Source organism: Alosa sapidissima, chromosome 12 (genome assembly GCF_018492685.1).
Source record: "Alosa sapidissima isolate fAloSap1 chromosome 12, fAloSap1.pri, whole genome shotgun sequence".
Taxonomy (NCBI): Eukaryota; Metazoa; Chordata; class Actinopteri; order Clupeiformes; family Clupeidae; genus Alosa; species Alosa sapidissima.
Genome location: NC_055968.1, coordinates 29,895,230 through 29,917,426, shown reverse-complemented (window position 1 = coordinate 29,917,426; position 22,197 = coordinate 29,895,230). Strand labels below are relative to the sequence as shown.

The 22,197-nt window shown below is 44.8% G+C and overlaps 2 protein-coding genes across 4 annotated transcripts in view; one reads left to right on the top strand and one right to left on the bottom strand.

Moving 5' to 3' along the window:
- The first annotated feature begins 1,141 nt into the window (after positions 1–1,141).
- On the top strand, positions 1,142–11,105 carry prg4b (proteoglycan 4b). 2 transcript variants are annotated; one of them, XM_042111586.1, is made up of 15 exons: positions 1,142–1,348; positions 1,477–1,572; positions 2,068–2,187; positions 2,290–2,412; positions 2,591–2,674; positions 2,822–2,872; positions 4,165–4,236; positions 4,546–4,821; positions 5,609–6,517; positions 7,115–7,201; positions 7,719–7,855; positions 8,245–8,401; positions 8,611–8,736; positions 9,169–9,297; positions 10,252–11,105. In XM_042111586.1, the coding sequence occupies exons 2-15, from the start codon at positions 1,503–1,505 to the stop codon at positions 10,371–10,373; spliced, it is 2,463 nt and encodes an 820-aa protein (XP_041967520.1). In that variant the 5' UTR covers positions 1,142–1,348; positions 1,477–1,502; the 3' UTR covers positions 10,374–11,105. The 2 variants fall into 2 exon arrangements, with proteins under 2 accessions (XP_041967520.1, XP_041967521.1); XM_042111587.1 differs by lacking the exon at positions 2,591–2,674 and having other exon boundaries at positions 1,144–1,348.
- The window catches only part of tprb (translocated promoter region b, nuclear basket protein), a 33,814-nt gene continuing 22,291 nt past the window's right edge, over positions 10,675–22,197 (bottom strand). Inside the window, exons 38-52 of one of the 2 annotated variants that reach the window (XM_042111582.1) lie at positions 21,755–21,894; positions 21,498–21,575; positions 20,363–20,554; positions 19,470–19,604; positions 19,346–19,357; positions 18,810–18,906; positions 18,172–18,344; positions 17,970–18,053; positions 17,754–17,845; positions 16,821–16,927; positions 16,493–16,591; positions 16,069–16,240; positions 15,498–15,616; positions 13,252–13,344; positions 10,675–10,945 (exon numbers count right to left, since the gene is read on the bottom strand). In XM_042111582.1, coding sequence (XP_041967516.1) covers positions 10,914–10,945; positions 13,252–13,344; positions 15,498–15,616; positions 16,069–16,240; positions 16,493–16,591; positions 16,821–16,927; positions 17,754–17,845; positions 17,970–18,053; positions 18,172–18,344; positions 18,810–18,906; positions 19,346–19,357; positions 19,470–19,604; positions 20,363–20,554; positions 21,498–21,575; positions 21,755–21,894 — 1,625 coding nt within the window. In that variant the 3' untranslated portion in view covers positions 10,675–10,913. Of the gene's footprint in view, positions 10,946–13,251; positions 13,345–15,497; positions 15,617–16,068; positions 16,241–16,492; positions 16,592–16,820; positions 16,928–17,753; positions 17,846–17,969; positions 18,054–18,171; positions 18,345–18,809; positions 18,907–19,345; positions 19,358–19,466; positions 19,605–20,362; positions 20,555–21,497; positions 21,576–21,754; positions 21,895–22,197 lie in introns of both variants that reach the window. The other variant, XM_042111583.1, reaches the window with a different exon arrangement.

Here is a 22,197-nt window from a genome sequence, read left to right as displayed (position 1 = left end):
GGCGATTTCATTTTTAATCCAGGTAGGTTAATTTTTAATCCAGCTAGGCACTTACAACTACTACACTAGGCTATAGGCCTACCACTTTGGTTGTGTCTGGTTGTGTTTCGTTGTCTGCTAAATGAATATAAATGAATGAATTTATTATCATTCTAAATAATAATCATAATATTACCAATAATAATAATATGTCTAGCAATAATATGGCCAATAATAATAACAAAAATTAGGATATTAACACAACAATTTCAGTGATTTAGCATTTTGAAACCATAATATGCCTATAATTATTTATTATTAGGCTAGCTTCTGATATTACAAGAGGTAGTCTGGTATTTGTCTGTGGTAGGCATAGGTCACATCCAGGGTCCATCCAGGGTGTGTGTGTGTGTGTGTGTGTGTGTGTGTGTGTGTTGACATCACAAACACACATATTGGACTATCATTCAACTTGCCTTGCCTACATTTGTGACGACGATGATGATTTAGCTGACTCTTGATCTGAACAAAGTCATGGAATCATTCATTCTCGCTTGACTTAATTTGTTTGGCTGTTCGACAGTGTGACAGACAGGGCAAGTCATCGAGAGAGAGACATGAGAGAGAGGGGACGTCTCCCAAAAGAGACTGCAGTGAATGAGTAAGAGGCTGGTTCAATGTCTGGCTTCTCGTAAACACCCACATATATTATAATATAATCACAGGACACCCGCATAATAATTACTTAAGACAGCAGTAAAAATCTCTAAGATTTCAACGACCTATCAGTGTATTATTTCATTGTGTATCAGTGCCACACAAACTTAAGCCTATCCGAATAAAAGGGGTATATCCACATGCTACATGTGGGCTTTAGGCCTGAAGTGTAAACGACTAAGAAGTTAGGCTACCTTGAAATTGAGCTTGACATGCGCCCCTATAAACTGACATACATTGACATATTGCAGGTTAATGGCAGACCGGACAACGCAGAGGTATTTAGAAAGTTCATGCAGAACATTTTAAATAGGGTAGGCTAGTCTAATCAGCTCAAGGCGACACGCAGTGGTGTTGGTCATCATCTCCGCTGTGGAACATTTTGTCTTAAAAAATAAACAGAGAGATGGAAGGCCGGCCCGTGATGTCACTGGGCTTTCAGTAAACAGCATGAACGCTTGGTGCGCATCCAACAAATTGCACTAGTGTCGGGGATCCGCTGGCTAATGCATCAGACGTCTGCGAATCTGACACTTGTGGTTTAACTGGAGCGGCGGTGCCAAGTAGACAGACCCGGCCCAACCCATTTCTTCATATATAAGCCATCTGAAAAGTGGAAGGTGATAGATACCGCGCATAAAATCTCTCTAAGGTAAGACAAATTGCTTTCAGTGTCTGACTACTCCTGCTCTTCTCTCTCTCTCGCTCTCTCCCTGCGTGCTGTCATTTGCCAGCCAATTACAGTAGGACTTTGCTAACTCATCTTCTCGTCTTCTACAGGTTTTTGGTTATTTGACAGGTTCATAATGACAAGGTCTTCTCTCTATGCTCTGCTGGTGCTGGTGTGTGTAACATTCACCTACTCGTCCGCTCAATGTAAGTTAATTTGTATAACAGAAAGATTACCGGGGTGTCCATCGGGGTGTCCATGCATCTGTAGGCTACCAAAACTTCTCTGTCACAGGTTTGTGTGACTCAGAGTGTATGCACAGCAGAGAGCACTGAACTGTAGTTCTCTGAATAGGCTGTATTTCTGTGTATGTTTGTGTATGTGTGAGTGTGTGATTATGCGTTTGTGTGTGTGTTCCTGTTTCAGTGTGTGTGTGCTTAACCCCTCATGATTCATGTGTTTGATGTGTGTTCTTGCAGTTTGCACAATAAATGAACAATTGCAGATCATTGACTATATCGTCAAGTCTTCATCAACTGAGAAATAATTCACTATATTCATATGAAGCCTAGAATATATAATATTCATGTAACAGTCATGCAACATAATACCGTATCACTGTCTGTCCATAAAACTTGAGAACTGTCAGTTGTGATGGTAGCAAAGCTGACCCCGATGACCATCTGTTGTCTCTCCCTCAGCGAGCAGTTGTACCGGGAGGTGTGGGGAGGAGTACTACAGGGGTTACCTATGTCACTGTGACTACGATTGCCTCACTCACGATGAGTGCTGTAAAGACTACGAGGCCAAATGCACCACACGTAAGATGCCATGTGCCTGTGTTGTTAATAACGATATATCGCTTTACAATAGCAGATAAAAGGCTTTGTCTCAGTCTTAATGTGTGTGTGTTTGTTTTATAGTTGGCTCGTGTAAAGGACGGTGTGGGGAGTCCTTTAAAAGGGGCAGACAATGTGACTGTGACCCGGACTGTGGCCAGTTTGGCCACTGCTGCCCCGACTTCAAGCAGTTCTGCAACCCAGAGGGTGAGCTTGTCCCAGACTGGATAATCAGAGCTTATGCTACAATCGCCTAACCCAGCTCTACCCAGCATTCAGTTTCCTCCCAATTAAGCAAAGAGATGACATTTTATAACTGCTTGTGTGTGTGTGTGTGTGTGTGTGTGTGTGTGTGTGTGTGTGTGTGTGCATATTAATGACACAGAAGTCTCAAAAGAGCCAGCCAATGCTGCTGCCGCCACCGAGGGGCCTAACCCATGCCTAAACGCTCACGCTAGCAAACCTGCAGGTATAATGATATTGGGCACAAACAATGTGATTTCACCTCAAGCTCAGACAGTTGTGATCAAACACTGATTGCATATATTAATTCAACCATACTTTAATACACACCACACAACGCGTGTTATGATCTAATGCAATCTTGACTCCATAGATCCGCCTCAGGACTCAGAGGCCCAGGGTGAGGGTGAAGATGGGAATGAGGGTGAGTTATGGGACTAAAACACAAAGCTGCCTTGTGTGCTTGATTACCCTCATTCATCACAGGCTCTTAAAGCTTGTTTTGATTATGCCTGCCTGATCATTCACATGTTGTATTCACTTGAATACTTTAACCATTAAAGGGATGTTGTGTGTACTATACAGTAACATATACTTATAACATACCTTTTACTCATATTCATCACTTTGTTCTTCTATGTTTATTATAATAACGAAATATATATTTGAATTTGATATGTTTATTTTCCTCTACTGGAAAGAACTTTGGTACAAATCTTGAATTAACTAGATATAGAGGGATAAGGAGGTAATGAAATACAATGCAACACAACATTTATGACATCTAAATCACAAGTTCGCCCATCAGAATGCTTAATAAGCATGTTTGGCTTTGAGAAACTCTCCTAAAAAGTGGAAGTGGGGTAAGTGATGGCTGTCAATCATTCCTATGGGTATCCCAGATGTCACCAGCACCTCTGCTCTTGAACACTTTTTTGTTTATCCCCCCCCCCCCAAATTTGAATGATTTTGTGTATAACACGCCTGCCCGTGCACTAAGCCATGCGTGCTAACGTCGTCTAGCAATGTCCCCACTTCAGACATCGGGAGGGGGACTGGGAGAGAGCGAGAGCTGAAGTCATCGTGTCGCCCACGCTTCACGCTTTTTCAATTGTAGAAGCTGGAGATGATTTCCCAGCAGTGTGTGACTCTCTGTGTCTGTTAGTTTGGTGTTGGACGGGTTCCGCTCGGCTCAAAAACAGGAAAAAGTGACACAGAGCTCAGCATGTGTCATTGCTCCCTTCATGCCAAGGATAATGTAACAGACCATGAACTTGATTCTTAATACCTCTGGATTTTACTGTCTGAACCAGCTTTGGGGTATCTGTCCACAGTAAAAGGACCCATCAGTTGAGACAAATACATTTTAAGATGCATGTACAGTATAAGCTAAAGCAAGGGTTTTCAACTGATTGTGAACCAAGGACCACCATTCTGACTAATTACCCAACCCGAGGACCACCACTGAATAAAAATACTGATTCCCACATTGAAACTACATTACTGAATCCATGGACACGGACCACTAGCAAAGTCCTCTCGGACCACAAGTGGGCCGCGGACCACTGGTTGAAAACTCCTGAGCTAAAGCATTATGAAATAGTTGTTTAAGAAAACATTTACATTGTGACACAATATACTGTACATTTTAAATGTGATGTAATTTGTATCAATGTAATGAACATTTCCTGAACTCCCTGTTTTCTCTCTCGTCAGATATTTCAGATAGCATGTTGAGCCCAACTGATCCTCCTTATGAGGAGCCTCTGTCACCTGCACCTGAAGATGGTAAGACACTCACAAGAACACACACACACACACACACACACACACACACACACAAACATCTAATTCACAAGTTCGCCAATCAGGCTTAATTATCATGTTTGAGTTTGAGAAACTCTCCTAGACAGTGGAAGTGGTGAGTGATGGCTGTCAATCATTCCTATGGGTATCCTAAACATCATTAGCACCTGTCTCTGAAAAAGCAATTTCCAGACACAACGGACTGATTTGGTGTGTTTAAGGGCTCTCATCTGGTTGACAGTAAGTAACTGAATTAAAGCACTTTATATACCACTTTATATGCTTAACCAGGGATCAGTGGTGAACCAGACATACCAGAGGAGCCTCCTCTGCTTGAGGGCACAAGCGGATATGAGCCCCTGGCAACCTCAGTTCCTGTGACCCCTGTACCAACCATCAACGTGGTGACACCCAAGACCAGCATGTCGGACGATGCTGAGGCAGTACTGGATGAAGAGCAGAAGGGGGACCCGCGTCTGGATGACCTCACCCCGCCCACTGTCCCAGACCCCACAAGCTTCCCATCTCCCGTTCCCACCAGCCAAATGCCCACCATGATAAACCCAGGTGAATTTACACACCTATTCAGTTATCCTGACCGTAACGGTGAAGGGAACACCGGTGTATGAAGAGAGTTCTGGTTAGCCTGATGTAGCCCGACTCGAGTCAATTCCATTCAGAATTTGAGTCTGGTTCTGCTTCTAATTATGGGTCGTGTTTCAACTGATACAGGGGGAAAAAAAGCCTCTGCATAAACTGGATGAACCTAACAAATCAGAGCAAAGAAATATGTGAATCCTTCTCGACAAATGCCTCAAAAGCTCTTTTCTGTTTGTTTTTTAAAGTTATTGTGCTGACAATATCTTGTACAGCAGACATGATAGAGAAATCTAAACATCTAGCTTTTCTAGCGACAGGCTTTTTCAAACAATATCAACTCAAGCAGGCTCATGTGACATGAATGACTAGGCACCATTGTTCATCTGTCCATCATTGTTTAAAGCCCGCCCGCCTTTGATTGTGATAACAGCTCTGTATATGAGTGACATTTTTTTAAATGTGATAGCTTGTCTAAAAGGGTCAGAAAAAATCAACTTCTGTCCATCCACTCACAATGGTCCCACCTGGTGCTAAAAATCTCTCAAGAGTCTAGCCGCAGTTACCTAAATATTGCATGTTATTTAGATAAAAGGGGTGATTATCACACATTTCAACATAACATTTCCATATGACATGCTTTTTCTACTCCAATGCATTTTGATGCATTCGATCACCAGAGACCCTCTGTTGCAACCCAACCCTGTAGAATCATGAAAAGCTGACTTCTGTAACAAAACCTTTCCCTTTCACACAGACTCAACACCACCTCCCTCAAATCCATCTGACCCCACCAGCACTCAGGCATCTACCCCAGCACCTGAGGGAGAGGACCAGGCTAGCATGACACAGAGTCCAGCTAGTGGACCCACGACAAACCCTGCATCAGATGCTCAGCAGAAGAACACGGCATCAGATGCTCAGCAGAGTAACACGATCTTCGACGACCTGGCCACCACTGGCCCTCCTGAGGCACAGGATGCCGCAGAGAACGCCAGGACCCCAGCAGCAAAACCCACGGAGGCCCAGACCACGACCGCACCTCCACCCTCGGCCAGCGCGACTGTGCCCACGGACCAGACACAGGACCCCAAACCAGAGCCATCGGCCACTCAAGACCCCGCAGCAACCCCATCTGCGCCAGAGGTAACAGCTAAGCCCCTGGAAATGACCCCCCAGCCTCTGGAAACGCAGAAGCCAGGGGAAAACATGGCCTCCACAGAGGCCACTGTTGCCTCCGACGACCTGGCCACCACTGGCCCTCCTGAGGCACAGGATGGCGTAACGAACGCCGGGACCCCGCCAGCAAAACCCACGGAGGCACAGAATGTGGCCACGACCACACCTCCACCCTCGGCCAGCGCGACTGTGCCCACGGACCAGACACAGGACCCCAAACCAGAGCCATCGGCCACTCAAGACCCCGCAACCACCCCATCTGCGCCGGAGGTAACAGTTAAGCCCCTGGAAATGACTCCCCGACCCCTGGAAACGACGGCAAAGCCTGTGGAGAAGACCCCCAAAGCAACTCCCCTTCCCAGCAAACCCACCAAGGCCCCCAAAGCAACTCTCCTTCCCCGCAAACCCACCAAGAAGCCTGAGAAACCAAGCTCAGCCAATGATATCAATTTCCCTGGGATGGACAACTCCCGAGACTACCAGTCAGGTGGGTTTATACTCTCTTAGGGAAAATATTTTAGTTCTTGTCCTTTATTTGCCCTGTTGTTCATAAATGGTAAATAGTTTCATATGTGTGTGTATGTGTGTGGTGTGTGTGTGTGTGTGTGTGTGGGATGGGGTGGGGGTGGGGGGAGGTTTACTCTTGCAACCCCTCAAATTAGTCTCCCAACACATCAAGTAATTCTCTGTTTTCGGCAGATTCCCCTCGCTTTGGTTGTGCATTTCTTCTCCTTTCTCCATCTAGCCCTGTTCAGTTTCCCAACCACGCTGGAGGCAGTAAATGTCAATCCTAAAGTTATTCATTTTCTGCATGACTTGAGTCTAGTTCCTGTGTTCTCTGAGCTCACATTCAAAACAGACACTTCAGTGGAGGGTTCATTATAAACGCTGTTTTATCCCTCTCATGAAAAACCACAGACCTCCTGACCACAGTGCACTTAACATGAGAAGTGGCCACTCTTAATGGTTTGGGTTGATGCCTTCTCTAAACCAAGACTCTCTCCCCTCAAGGTCTTTGGCTAAATTGCTTCATTAAAGAGTATTTTTCGTGGTTTCCTTATTTTCATGTTCTTTCCCTGTGTAGACGACAGCAATGACACCAACCTCTGCAGCGGTCGCCCCGTCAATGGCCTGACCACGCTGAAGAATGGGACGACTGTGGTTTTCCGAGGTGAGAGCCAGACTCTGTGACACCCCCCAGTGCTCTGGGTTTCTCTGGGAAATTCTCTGGGTTTTATTTCCAGGAAGGGGAACAATTTTTTAAGTAATTTTGACCCAGACTCTTTCATGTAAGCAAAATACATGGTTTATGGTGAACAGTTCAGATGACGATTAGAGAATAGACGTGAAAGGGCCTGCCAAAAGGACTTTAGATGCCCATCACCTGACTTTAGAACCCTTAATCAGTGTTAAACAAAACAATTTATAAATATAAAACAATATTTTTCGTGGACAAATGCAGGCATCCCTTAAATCATAAATGAAACATTTTCTTCCTCCATAAATGGGTTGCCTGAGGAAGAGCCAGGGGCTCGAAACGTTGCACGCAAAATAAAAAACCTTCCATGGGAGCTATATGGTGTGCGGATCACTCTCTTTTACTTTTGAACTCTTTCCTCTGATCCAGCACCCATCCGAAACGGTGAAAAGGGATGTGCTACTTAATTGCATGTGGTTTGTCCCTACAGGTCACTACTTCTGGATGCTGGACGCCATGCGGATGCCAGGGCCAGCGCGGGGCATCACAGCGACATGGGGAATCCCCTCACCCATAGACACAGTCTTCACCCGCTGCAACTGCCAGGGAAAGACATATTTCCTGAAGGTATGGCAGCAGCCTGCAGTCTTAAGAGACAACGGGCTGGTTTTCCCGTACATGGATTAAGCCTAGTCCCAGACTTCAACCATATACAGGAAACTGGCCCAGTAACACCCTACACACAGTCACAGGCCTTGGCCCTCGAGAAGAGAGAGCGCCCACAGCTGACTCCAGTTTGTCATTTTGAATTGCATTCGCTGTCATAATGGATTAGAGTTGTTACACTTTTCCATGGCATGGGATAATATGTGTGTGTGGGTGGATTAAACAAGGACGCTAGTGTTATTGATTACCATTGAACTGACAGGCATTAAATTATAGTATAACGAGGCCTGCTTTACACAGGCCATTGCGAAGGCAGTTCTGTGTAAAAATGTGTGGGGTTGTTTTTGCAGGGTCGGAACTACTGGCGCTTTGAAAATCAGGTCATGGACCCTGGCTACCCCAAGGCCACCCGGACAGGTTTCGACGGTCTGACAGGTCACATCACAGCTGCGCTGTCAGTGCCTGCTTACATGACGAGGAGGGAGTCTGTGTACTTCTTCAAGAGAGGTAAACACCTAGCATTTCATCACCTGCATTCCTAAATAAGATTCTATTTATGAATGACATTTTTGTTTTATTATTAAGTAACCAGATATATTGATCATTCCTACATTTATTTTTTTCTCTGAACTGGGAACTGTTGCATAGCTGTATTCTGACCCCATATGAGGTTCTTTCAATTCCTTCCTCGACACATCCAACTTTATCTCACACAGGCGGCCGGGTGCAGAAATATTCGTACGACCCTAAGAAGGCTCCCAAATGCTCCAGGAGCCAGCCGCCCAGCCAGCCCAACCAGAGGGTCCACTACGCTGTGTACACCCGCAGGACCAGACAAGCAGGTGAGCTCTGGGCCCCAGGGCTGAGCGAGTACATACAAATAGGGCTGAGTGAGTGTGGCAGAGAGAGTACATGCATACAGGGCTGAGTTAGTACATACATACAGCGCTGAATGAGTGTGGCTGAGTGAGTACATACTGTACATACAGGGTTGAGTGAATGTGTGCAGATGACACTGTGGCAGTGGGAGAAGGCCTAAAGCGATACGCTTCGTGTAGTCTATGTGATAAGCAGGACTAAGCAGTATACCCACTTAAAAAGTATCACCATCTCAGTATACCCACTTAAAATAGGCAAGGATACGTATTAACATTTGGGGTTGATCACAGTATACCCACTACAGCTAACAAGACTACATCACAGGATACCCACTGCAGCGAACTAGACTACACTACTGCACTTCAGGGACACTCAGAACTGCCTTTTCTCCCCAGAAATCTACCTGGGCAAGGAGCTGAGCATCACAGCGACCTGGAAGGGCTTTCCTACGACAGTGACCTCCGCCCTGTCCCTTCCTTCAAGACAGGCAGTGGATGGCTACAAGTACTACGTTTTCTCTCGCAGTGAGTACCACATTTCTGCATGAACCTTTTCATGGCTTTCAAGCAACCATAGATTATTATAAATCAGGTCTGTTGGTATTGGTTTTAAATAATTCGTTAAAACAAATTGGAGGAAAGAATGCTTGTGGGGACTACTAGGACTAGCAGCTGTTTTTGATTCCACAAACATACCAGCATCAAGGACACAAAGCCGAGCAGTAGTTAGAAGTGTTTTTCTCCAAAACTACTCCAGATGTGGATTTGGAACACACCTCTGCTTTAATGAGTTGACTTAGATGGCTTATTAAAACGGAAGACCAGGATGAGGGCATCTTTGTTGATCTATGGTGTAAGTCATGTCTGGCATAGGTCTGGATCCTTTAGAACATGTGTGGGTGTGTTGTTAGTGTGAGTAATGAGATGTGCGAGACGGCCCAGAGCCCTGCGTGTGTGTGTGTGTAGGTGGGTGAATGGATATGGGCTAACGTGTGTGTTTGTGTGTTGGTGGATCAGTTGGCCTTCAGGTTTTTGGCAGGCTTCACGGACCAAAGGGAAGTCGAAATGCAGTGCAGCTTGCGTCTAGTCGTTGTGTCACTGAGGAAACAAACTCCGAGTGCACACTTTACGCACACACACCCCCCAAATTGCCCACAAGCTTTACCCTACCTCCCCATTACACACACTGAGCCTGGACTTTGGATGCACATGTTCTGGCATGTTCCATTTGAAATGCCAAAACAGTTTCCACACCTGCTCCATTAGTCCACATGAAGCATCCCACAGATTATTCAACAATTATTTGAACTAAGTATTCTTAAAATCTAACAACAAATCTTTTGACTCTGAATAACATTTCCATTTCATTCATGGAATAGATAACCACCTTTTGGATAACTACCTTCCTTTCACTGATCTATTTTGAACGGAGAGCACATGCTCTGTGGTAAAGGCCCTGCTCTGTTTCCTGCCCTACAGCGCGCCACTACAGCATAAGGATGGACGGTGAGAAGCCAGCGGTGACCACGCCGCCCCAAGCCCCTCAGACACAGAGCACGTCCCAGAGCTTCTTCAACTGCCCCAAAACTGCCCAGGCCTGAGGGACAGGGGGAGACGAGGAACAGCAGAAGAATGCCCACACACACACCTACATATCCATTGTAACAGTTTCACAGACCAATTGCACAATTTCAACCCAATTTTGCTGCTCTTATTTCTTCATTGTATGTGCCTTCTTATTTACTTTTTATTGTTTACTTGAATGTTATGTTTGTCTGTGGACTTAAATTGGTAGAATATGTCTTGTCTCCACCGTGGGATAGTGAGAAACGTAATTTCGATGTATGTCTTGGCATGTGAAGAAATTGACAATAAAGCAGACTTTGACCAAATACCGACACATTGAAGTTCAGTAAAAAAAAAAAAAAAATCATACTTTATTTTACTTTGTCATTGATCACAATTGCTGCTAACAAACACGCGCACAAAACACATTCTTCTGAAGTAGGAAAAAACAAACAAAAACAAAGCAAGCACACGAACCACAGGACTGGAGATCTGGCCTAAAGCAGGAAGTGGAACTGTAGGTCTAGGATTAAACTGGGGGTTTAAGTAAGAGCGGAGCTCTGCTGGAAATGTCTTTACTTCAGGGAACGATCTCGGAATCCCATGCCTGAGAAGGAGAAAATGGACAATCAGACAACAGACAACACTACACGCTTCACACTACACGGCCCCAACGCCTCCCTGTGTGCAAAACGGAGTCAGATTTTGTACATTTGACTGTAAACTGTGTTTTATATATATATTAATAAACTTTTAAATTAAATGTATCCAGTGTGGATTAATCCAAAGTGTTTTTTCCCCCTTCTGAGAAACGCATTCAGATCCTCATTAGCCATGAACCAGAGTCCTGCCCAGCTTCAGGTACCCGACGGGTGGCCCACACATTTTGTTTGTTTGTTTGTTTGTTTAATGTAAGCCAATTTCAGCAACTAAGGCTATTTAATGGCCAGAGCATTGTGTGTTAGAGAAGGTTAAATATGTTTTTTTTTAAATCTATGCTAGTAATATTCTGAAACCTTCAAAGGTGGGATCTTACTAAAAACATCAGCTATGGAATTTTGGTGATAAAATTACCCACACATTTTGATGAAGCAGGTGAAAAATATATCGGTTGCGTGTCGGGTCGGACATGAATCTAAAATGGAACTGGCCTTTCATACGCATCACGTGCATACGTAACAATATTTTATACATATTTTAGTAACACATCCACAATAATATGCCTGTATTTCAAGATGATAAAAGCATTTAAAATGCATTAGTTTCGTGCGGGGGCCCTCCTAAAATTCTCCAGGCACTTATACTTTTACTTTTAAAAATCACATGCACAGGATCTGCCTGCAGTCTTTCAGAACGACGTGGCTGCTTACATTGATTAAAAAAACACCTAAAGATGACTTGACATTTTGTTATGGTGGACAGAGCAAGCTCGTTTATTTCCCAATATTGCTATTGCTCAGATTGTGAGATCTACTGTGATCCCTGCAAGCATGCTAGATTTCTCCTATGCGTGGGCAGAGGTAGGCCAAATTTACTCCCATTCAATCTTGCCCTCAAATAAACGGGACAGTGCCACGTTTTATGCCTATTTGTATAAAGTTTAATAGGCTAATGCATAATCTGGTGTAAGCCATGCAGCCACATTACATTGTTTGTGTTTAGGCAATTAGCCTAAAAGGTTCATGATTTCATAATGAACGAATCATTCCTTCATTCTTTTATTAGGCAGTTACACTTTGGTACTTGGATGTGTATGGTACCTTGACAGCTACCACATGCCATGTCTTGTGGGTAAAAGTAATTTCTTGTTTACACTGCAAAAAATGAATTCTAACCAAGTGTTATTGATCTTATATTAAAGATCAAAAAATCTATTTGGTATTGTTTTTACTATCAAAAGACTTACGTAGCGCCCTCTCAAAAGATAATTTAAGAAGACTTTAACTTATTTTAAGGAGTCTTATCAAGACAAATTTGCTCAACGCACTGGCAGACAAATTTGCTTGTTTTTAGGACAAATTTGCTTAACGCACTGGCAGACAAATTTGCTTGTTTTCAAGATGAGATGTCTTAAAATAAGTCTTTTTATTTTTTTAAATTAAGTCAAATGATTTCATAAAAAAGCGCTAGGTAAGTCTCTTTATACTGAAAACAATACCAACTAGTTTTTTTTTTATCTTGATATAAGATTAATAACACTTGGTTAGATTTTGTTAGATAAGCAGTTTTTGCAGTGTATGTATGTGGACTATATGTGTTTGCGTGCGTGTGTGCGTGTGTGTGTGTGTGTGTGTGTGTGTGTGTGTGTGTGTGTGTGTGTGTGTGCGCTTGCTTTATGTTCTTAAGGCTGCTGAAACAACTGCATTTCCCTGTGGGATAATTAAAGTATATCTATCTATCTATTTAATGTAGGCTACTACCTGGACACTGCTGTTAATTTCAGTTAACAATGTTGACCGTATTAAGTTTAGTGATGTGATTTGCAGGGTGGTGTTTGAAGGCTAGACTGTACCTCTGTAGCCTATGACCTGGCAAGAAACCTTTTCTTAAACGTGTCTGATATGGTAGACTGATTTTAACTCTGTGCGGGTATCGGTTTTATTTAATGCTGGTTGGGTCGGGTGTGGAATTTAACTAGCTCTGCTGACGGAAAAGGGGTCGGGACCCGTGCAGGACTCTGCTATGAACTGCATGTTAGTTCAGGCATACGACCTCTCCATTTACAATACAGGTACAATACAGTATGCATATGTAACATGTGTACATCACTAGTAGGTAAGGGGTGTGTGTGTGTGTGTGTGTGTGTGTGTGTGTGTTCACTGGTGTTGGTGTTTTGGGGAAGACATGACTAAATGAATGTTCCAGTGTTTGTGTGTCGGTGTGTGCGTGTCGGTGTGTGTGTGTGTACTGTACCTCTCTTGCCAGGGCCAGATTGTGAGTGTGTCCAGCGTTGCAGCTGTCTGCCGGTTCCTCCTCTGCCTTTGGGTTGCTGAGTGCTACTAGTGTCTAGGGAATGGAACACACACACAGATTAAAATACAGATTACAGACACAATTATCTGAACACAATATGTTTTTTTTTTGTGTGTGTGTTGTCACAATACCAAAATTATTGTTGTATTTCATATTGTTTGGAATTCATAAAGTTTATATATTTTGTTAATAATTTATAGTACTTTATGATCTGCGTAATTACTAGAAGCTACAAATATTATAATAATTGGAATACTTCATATTGTTTTTTAATACACTTAGACATATCTTTAATGTAGTGTGTAGGTCTAATTGAGTGCACATTGGTGGTGCGTAGGTGTTATTGAGTGCCTATCACTTTATTAAGTAATATGTGAGTAATTAGCATTCAGTCTCACAGTTTTAGGCTAGTGAAAAAAAATATTATTATTATTATTATTATTATTATTATTATTATTATTATTATTATTATTAATTTATTTATATAGCGCCTTTCTCAGACTCAAGGTCCCTTTACAAAGTCAGCACAAACAAAGCAAGACAACAGACAACTCATCAAGGCATTTGCGATGAGTCAAGCGGTTGCAGAAGGTGAAAAGTGTTCCTGAAACAGAAAGGTCTTGAGGTGAGTGAGCTCTGAAGAAAGGAGAGGAGGGACAGTGACGGAGGGATTGAGGGAAGGAATTCCAGAGCTTAGGGGCCATGGCGCTGAAAGACCTGCTACCCAGGGTAGAGTTCCAGAGCTTAGGGGCCATGGCGCTGAAAGACCTGCTACCCAGGGTAGAGTTCCAGAGCTTAGGGGCCATGGCGCTGAAAGACCTGCTACCCAGGGTAGAGTTCCAGAGCTTAGGGGCCATGGCGCTGAAAGACCTGCCACCTAGGGTAGAGAGTCTGATGCGGGGGACAGAGGGGGAGATTTTGATTAGAGGATCTGAGGGAGCGGGAAGGAGTGTAAGAGATCAGAAGGTCACAGAGGTAAGGAGGAGCAAGGTCATGGAAGGCTTTGAAAGTGAGTAGTAGAATTTTGAATTTGATTCGGGACAACCGGTAACCAGTGAAGCTGAGAAAGAATAGGGGTGATGTGTGCAGATCTCTTGGTATGAGTGAGTAGTCTGGCTGCAGAGTTCTGAATATATTGTAGTCTTTGAAGTGTTTTAGTGGGGAGGCCAATGAATAGGGAGTTGCAGTAGTCTAGGCGGGATGTAATGAAGGAGTGAACCAGGGTCTGTGCATCAGTGGTAGGAAGGAAGGGGTGAAGGCGGGCAAAGTTCAGGAGGTGAACGAATGCAGTTTTAGTGAGGAGGGATTTAATGTGGGGGTCGAAACTGAGTGAGGAGTCAAGCCGTATGGCAAAGGTTTCTGACAACAGGAGCGGATTTGACAATTGTACCATCAATGTTCAGACTGAGACTATGATATTTGGACAGCTGAGGCTCGGGGGTGATGAGAAGGATTTCGGTTTTTATCTGTGTTGAGTTTTAGAAAGTCATCTTGCATTCATAGCTTTAAATCAGAAAGGCAGTTGCGCATAGGGATAAGGATACGTGGATGCAATTCATTATGTTTTCTATGTCATTAGATCAAATAAATGTTCAAAAAACAAAGTCGAAGAAAATCTTTCTGGGATCATAGAAGAGATAAGTGACTTGCAATGTTCATTTATGATTTTGGCGAGCACTACACAAATGACACATGACTTGAGTTCGCAGGATAGTTACCAAGGAACTTTCTCCAGTTGTTGCCAAGGTTGCTTAGCCTATTTCTGAAAGTAGGCTTAAATGAACTAAATCCCATAGCCTTGGTAGGTTAGCAACACAAAGTTGAGAGATGCAAGTGAGCAAAATAACTTAACATTAGCCTATTATTTTTTGATGCTGTGTGGCCACAGCATCATTTAAACCAGCTTGAAAGCTGTGCATGTGTATGTGTCAAAAAAGACATGCAGGCTAGGGGAGGCACTAGAAGCATGCCTTGCGCATACGCATTTCACTGCAAAACAACACAGTCATTCTTGAAAGTATCGATATTAATTAAAGTAGGTATTGTGACATTTTTAAACAGGTTATTGCGATACTCGGTGCAGTATCGGTGCACCGTGCAACACTAGTGTGTGTGAGATGTGTGTGAGATGAGAGTGTGTGTAAGAGTGTGTGTGTGTGTAAGAGTGTGTGTGAGTGTGTTTGTACCTGCGGAGCTGGAGGAGGGCTCCTGGCTAGTTGAAGGGAGACTGGTCTCATCAGTGGCCTGTCCAGGCTCCTCTGTTTCAGTCTGGGACATGGGCTCCACATTCACCTCCGTGGTCACCCTGCAACAGAACATACACGCATCATTCCTCAGGACAACTTTCTATGAGTTATTGGGTGACGGACTAGATTCATGTTACCCACATGTTAGCGAGAGAGAAAACCAGACAGATTTAAAGACCCAGTGACTGTGTGTGTGTTTGTGTGTGTGTGTGTGTGTGTGTGTGCGTGTGTGTGCACTTACGTGTGTGTGTGTGTGTGTGTACGTACGTGTACGTGTGTGCGCGCGTGTGTGTGTGTGTGTGTGTGTGTGTACGTGTACGTACGTGTGTGTGTGTGTGTGTGTGTGTGTGTGTGTGTGTGTGTACGTGTACGCGTGTGTGTACGTGTACGTGTACGTGTGTGCGCGCGCGCGCGTGTGTGTGTGTACGTGTACGTGTGTGCGCGCGTGCGTGCGTGCGTGCGTGCGTGCGTGCGTGCGTGCGTGCGTGCGTGTGTGCATGCGTGTCCTCACCCTTCAGCTTCTGGCTCCATGAGGACCTCGTCCCGGTCGTCTCCTCCGCCAGCACCCCCTGGGGCAGTGAGGCTTGGTGTGGATGTGGTTACCAGGGGAACAGACTGGGAGGCCGGCTCTGGGGTCTCCATAGTGAAGGTGTCCATAGAGACGGTCTCAGAGAAAACGGTCACTGCATAGGAGAGAATAGATCTTCATCTGGACACTACAGAAATGTAGGAACTGGCAAAGCAAAGCTGGTAAGTTGTACACAGAAGAGAAAGGAGAGGAATGGTAAGGAAAGGTGGGTTTCTGTTTTTTTTTTAAGTGTGTGTGTGTGTGTGTGTGTGCGTGCATGCCAGAAGAAAGTAAGGAGTTTAAGTAAGAAAGAGAGTGTGTTTGTCAGGAAAATAAGGAGTTCAACTAAGTGTGGTGTGTGTCTAACCTGGAGCTGCCACCTGTAAAGGTGTGGTGGGGACACTGCGTCCTCCAGATTCCTCCTCTTGGGACGCCAGGAACATTGGACTCTCATACATACCCAGCCCTGAACGAACACACACACACACACAGTCAGGACTGACATCACTACACAAACCACCTAGTCCTAACTACAGATCACCATTTACAAATTCCTTAGGAAAACAGCCCTTAATCAGGAAAGGAGTAAGGAAGCATTATTTATCTGTTTACAATTACAACTGTGGAACACAGATGGATGTCAATGCAGGCTCAAGTCAATGTCTTGCAAATACAGTAGACTTGTCTATCCATACCTCCTTGAGAGGCCAGCTGGCCTAGATCAGAGTGAGACGACGTGGACTGGGTCATGTCCTCCAACGTGCCGAAGCGGAACCGGGGAACAGTGGCCACCTGAGGGGATCTGTGGATCAGCACATAACCATTAGAACCATTAGAACGGACCTGACAGAACCTCAGTCTGCTTATGATCGAGCACTGACAACACAACTTCAAAGTCATTTGCCATACTGTAGGTTTTAAAGGCTGTATCAGCGATAGCTGGGATAAGTCACTTCTGTTGATGTTCAAACAAATCAGAGCGCTAGCTCGCTGCTCCCTCCCCCTCCCTCCCGTGCAATTACAACTCTCCTAAACGCGCATCTCGTCGGTTTATTGGTTGAAACACTTTATTTTGCATTTGAGTGGTTGCCAACCCTTGTTGATGGCATTTGTTTTTGTGTACAGATCTCGGAGCCTATAGGCTGCCTACTGAGACGCGTTTTTTGACAGCCTGCTTATGGGGCAGGCAGCTAGCGGATCGTTAGGAAAGATCTGATGAATGTGATCATTTATATGTTTGGGCCTTTTTTGGGCCTGAAATCACTGATACAACCTTCAAGAGAGGTAAGCATTATATACCTTCCAAAAGGTCAACTTCAGTATCAGAGACCAGAGTGGTCCTCACTCTGTCTAGTTTAGACTCTTTCAACAAGGTAAACAAAAACAATGCTTGAACGTTCTATTTGGGCCCCAATCTACTTCCTCTGCATTAAGATAACATATGGAATGTTAAAAAGGAAGTCTTGTGGGGCCAACTATGATGCTGATAATGGAATGTTAAAAAGGAAGTCTTGTGGGGCCAACTATGATGCTGATAATGGAATGTTAAAAAGGAAGCCTTGTGGGGCCAACTATGATGCTGATAATGGAACTCTCTTGAAAGGGTCCATAGCTATATTCGTACTTACTGCAGGGGCTCAGTGAAACTGTCCGAGCGGTTGGGGACCACCAGAATGGGCGTGCTGGGGACAATGCGGTCATCATTGTCAAAGTTCATTTGCTGCCGAGAGAAAAGAAAATGGTGTCATGTCAGGTATCATGAGGCCAATAGTGTATGACTGCAGCATGTAAAAGGGGAAATGCTGAACCAACACACACACACACACACACACACACACACACACCGTTTCAGACATCATGGAGCTGCTGTTGGCTCCTGGAGTGAGAGGCATGGACCGTCCTGAGGAATGGAATCGGACTGGGAAGCGCTGCAGAGAAACACAATGAAAGTGAAGTGTAGCCGTTACAGGTTCTTTGTTAAATTCAGCATGGGCCCCAAGGTGTCCGAGACACCCCCTGACCTTGAATGACCTCTCGGACACAAACCTGCACCAGTGAGGGGGGAGCGAGCTCAGGGCCGGGCGGAGGAAGGATGTTCAGGCGGGGGGGCAATGGTGGTCGCCTTGGCGACTGTGGGAGGCGAGGCGTCGAACTGCTGATCGGTGCCTCTCTGGGCGAGTCCACGGAATGAGTCTCGACACTAGCATTAGCTGGCTCCACTAGATGGAAATTGTAAAACAGAGTGTGTAAGTGTCTGCATGGGCATATGTACTTGTTACTACAAACAAACACACACACACACACACACACACTTCTGAGGGGAAATAACTGTTAAAACTGTCCTGAATTGCACTGAGGTAGAATATTCCACTCTTCCCTCCCCAGGGTCTAGGAGCAGGCATCCTGACTAAAGAACAAACACTCTAAAAACATGTACAATATTATAATCTGCAACGCCATGTGCCTGGTGGAATACAGAGATAAGGGGACCTAGTCACAAGTTTGATCCCATAAACATCTACGAGCCTCAATGTGAGGAAGTGGTCGTCAATGGCAAATCCAGACAAAATGACAGCCATATCCTCCTGATATGACACACGGGGAAGTCTGGTAGACCATGGCTGACACGCACAGACAAGAAAAGGGGGGTGGTGGTCAGGTCGAGGGGAGACAAACAGGCGTACCGTTGAACGTCTGGGAGTCGGCGACGCGTTGCTGGGTGGAGTCCGTCGCTCCCAGACTCTCCTCCGTCTCAGTGCCCTGGTCGGTCGCTTCCGCCCCCTGAGAGGAAATAAAGCAATACGAGAGATGAAAGCAAAGCGACTCAGTTGAATTCACTTTTCCTTGACACTTGCTGTCTCACACATAAAACCAGACAGAGAAGGGAATTCTGGGAACAGACAGGACAACAAGCTGCCATGGTGGTGATGCAATATGGCAATCATGACCGGTGCCATGACTCACTTGCTCCCATGACGGTTTCAGGACATTTAATGACCGCCAGTGGACACACAGAAGAAGACAAGCAGGCACGCCCATCCAATTACAAGCAGGCACCACCCACCCACCCACACACACACACACACACACACACACACACAATCACAGCTGCCAAACAATGAAAGGTCACGATGTGCAAGTGGGAATGTCTACATAGACACATGCACAGTGTGTGTGTGTGTTTACCAAATGATTGTGTGTGTAGAGTTCCTGGACTCACCTCTTGCTCATCGCCCTCGTACGCCTCGTTGCCCTCTCCACCTGTGTGTGTGTGTGTGTGTGTGTGTGTGTGTGTGTGTGTGTGTGTGTGTGTGTGTGTGTGTTAGAGCTCCTGGACTCACCTCTTGCTCGTCGCCCTCGTACGCCTCGTTGCCCTCTCCACTACCGCTCCCCTCGTTGCTCTCCTCGCCCTCATCGCCCATGCCGCCGTCGTCATCTTCGTCCTCCTCCTCCTCTTCCTCCTCCTCTTCCACATAGTCCTGTTCACAAACACACTCGTCAAGAGCAGTGCCACCTTCATGTTGAGGTCAATGCCAGGCGTATAGCCAAATGGAGAGGGTAGCTAGTATGTTTGGCTCAGTGAAGCTTTATGGTATTATAGTATATAACCTGTGTGTGGAGTATAGGTGTGATATTTAAAAGGAACCGTATGTAAGAAATGTATTTCAATTAATCATAAAATGGCCCTGCTATGTCACTAGACATTAAGAAATCATGTTAATTTCAAATACTTATATCACTGACAACAGCAGTCCAGCCAGGATATTGTCATTTAAAAAGTGAAGTTGTAGCCCTCAAATGATGTTGATGTTGTGTTTTGTCATGTCATGTCATGTCGTGTTTTGGCCTGATGCGCCACCCTCCACCTATCTACTAATCACGAAGTGTTTCGGCAACCGGGTTGGCAACCTCGAGTCAGGGGGGAGGGGGAGGGGCTCTACACCGCTCTACAGTAATTTAAAAAGTGATTGCAGTACCAGTTTTGGCCACAATCTTACATATAGTTCCTTTAACAGTAACTGTAATCAGTGAGTAATCCTGCTTTGTGTGACAATATGTATCAGTTTGTCTCTTTTAAGATAACAAAAGTAACATCTCAGTCACTCGTTTTAAACAATCAAATGATGACAAAGCTTCTGACAGCTGATCTAAACAAACAAAAAAAAAGATTATCAAATAAAAAGTAATCTTTTAGAATGCTGTAGTGTGCACTAGGAGGTGAATCGATTAGAACTACCTCCTGCTCTTCCTCCTCCTCCTCCTCGACCTCTTCCTCGCTCTCCTGCTCGCCCTCCGTCTCGGAGTCGCTGACGATGACGATGACACTCTGCGGCACGCAGTCACCCTCCTGCGAGGTCTCCACAGGGACCGATTGAGAGCCGCCTGCCTCCTCGTCCACCTCGGCAAGCACCGGGTAGTCCTCAAGCTCCTAAACAAAACACACACACACAGAGTCAACGGATCAGACCGAACAGATCAAATTCACACACAATTAACAACCGACCATCACTCAAAAATAGCTTATAGGTACTAGGGGTGTCACTTGAAAAAATCCTGTTTGATTTTTGAGACATAAGTGTTCATTGAATCGATCGTAAAATCGATTTTTCATGTCTAAAGACGTTTCCATTTTCAGTGCCAAATATAGGCCAATCCACAAACAACTAACAGGCATTAGGACGAACGTAAAGAGGGCGCTTGTAGACGCAAGCCAGCAATATTTCTGATGATTTATTGGCGTGAAGTTTCATGCACAATGACAAACAGGAGTGCAACATTCTCGAAAAACAATAAGCCGAGTGGACTGCCATTACATCAGTGACAAACGTTACTGCAGGCTTCAACGTAGCGGTGTCTGATTTTAGGATTAGAAATGTCAAACAAATTTCGTCTAAGTAGAACTCGATTGCAGTTTGCATAGCCTACCGCTTTGTTCTTCTCCATAGTTTGATATGCCAAAAATCCGAAGTACTTCCACATCGAACTCCTCAAGTTAGTACGGCCTATCACTTGTCTCTCTCATGTCGCACAGCTTGATTGCGTTGTCCTCCATTTTTGCAGCATAACAGCTGATTGAAGCTGTTTCCAGTGTGTAAAACTGGTGGGAATTTTCTTTCTAGCTTTCGCAATGCTTACTGCACTTCGGAATTCTTTTATATTCTTATATTCTTGTTTGTGAATTTTGTTACATCTATCCTTTTTATTTGTTTAATCCGTTTAAAATTAACAGTGTACATATTTGGTTCAAATCGATTCCCTATTTTAGTTTTCAAAACTTGTGTTGTTTGGTCCAATCGATTTTCGAACGTAAAGTGACAGCCCTAATAGGTACACAACTCTAGTCTGACACACACACACTTTCTCCTTCATACCTGTGAGGCATCTGGAGCCTCCTGGCTCTCGCCGGGAACAACACTCTCAGCCTCTGTGCTGTCCTCAATCACCTCCTCCTGAGAGACACACACACACACACACACACACACACACACACAAACACACACACGAGGTGACAAGCGTCAACCAAGAAGGGTTTCCTGCAATTTAGTACAGTGTGTACAGTATGGACGTGTTCTCTCTAGCAGATGAAAAGCAATCCAATCGGAGTTTGGCGTGCGCGTGTCCGACTGACCTCTGGCCCAACTCTCTGGACGAGACGGTGTTTCTTGGGGGGTTCGCTGGGCTCGTCGGGGGTCTCCGTGTCCGCACTCGTCCCCTCCTGCTCCTCCTCCCGCAGGCGCTTGTTCATGGAGGAACCGGGCGTAGCGGACACTACAGCCAGGTCACAGTGGGGTCACATTACGGTACGTTTATTCATTTAGCAGATGCTTTCATTCAAAGCCACTTACATTACGTCAATTATATTACAGGGCACAATGGTGGAAGCCGAGAATTGAACCCACAACTTTTCAGGCTACTGCATGCCAGCCCAGCGCCACTATGCTACCACCGCCCACAGCCCACACAACATATTCAATGTCAATTTTTTTATATTTTAAATGAAATCATAAATACTACCTTCTACATATACAGTGGGGAGAATAAGTATTTGAACCCATGCTAAAGTTGACTAAA

Excerpts from the sequence above, each read along its gene's own strand:
- prg4b (XM_042111586.1), top strand. The coding sequence starts at position 1,503 with ATGACAAGGTCTTCTCTCTATGCTCTGCTGGTGCTGGTGTGTGTAACA. Across the intron at positions 8,737-9,168 it reads CCGCAGGACCAGACAAGCAG|AAATCTACCTGGGCAAGGAG; the intron begins GTGAGCTCTGGG and ends TTTTCTCCCCAG. Across the intron at positions 9,298-10,251 it reads GTACTACGTTTTCTCTCGCA|CGCGCCACTACAGCATAAGG; the intron begins GTGAGTACCACA and ends CCTGCCCTACAG.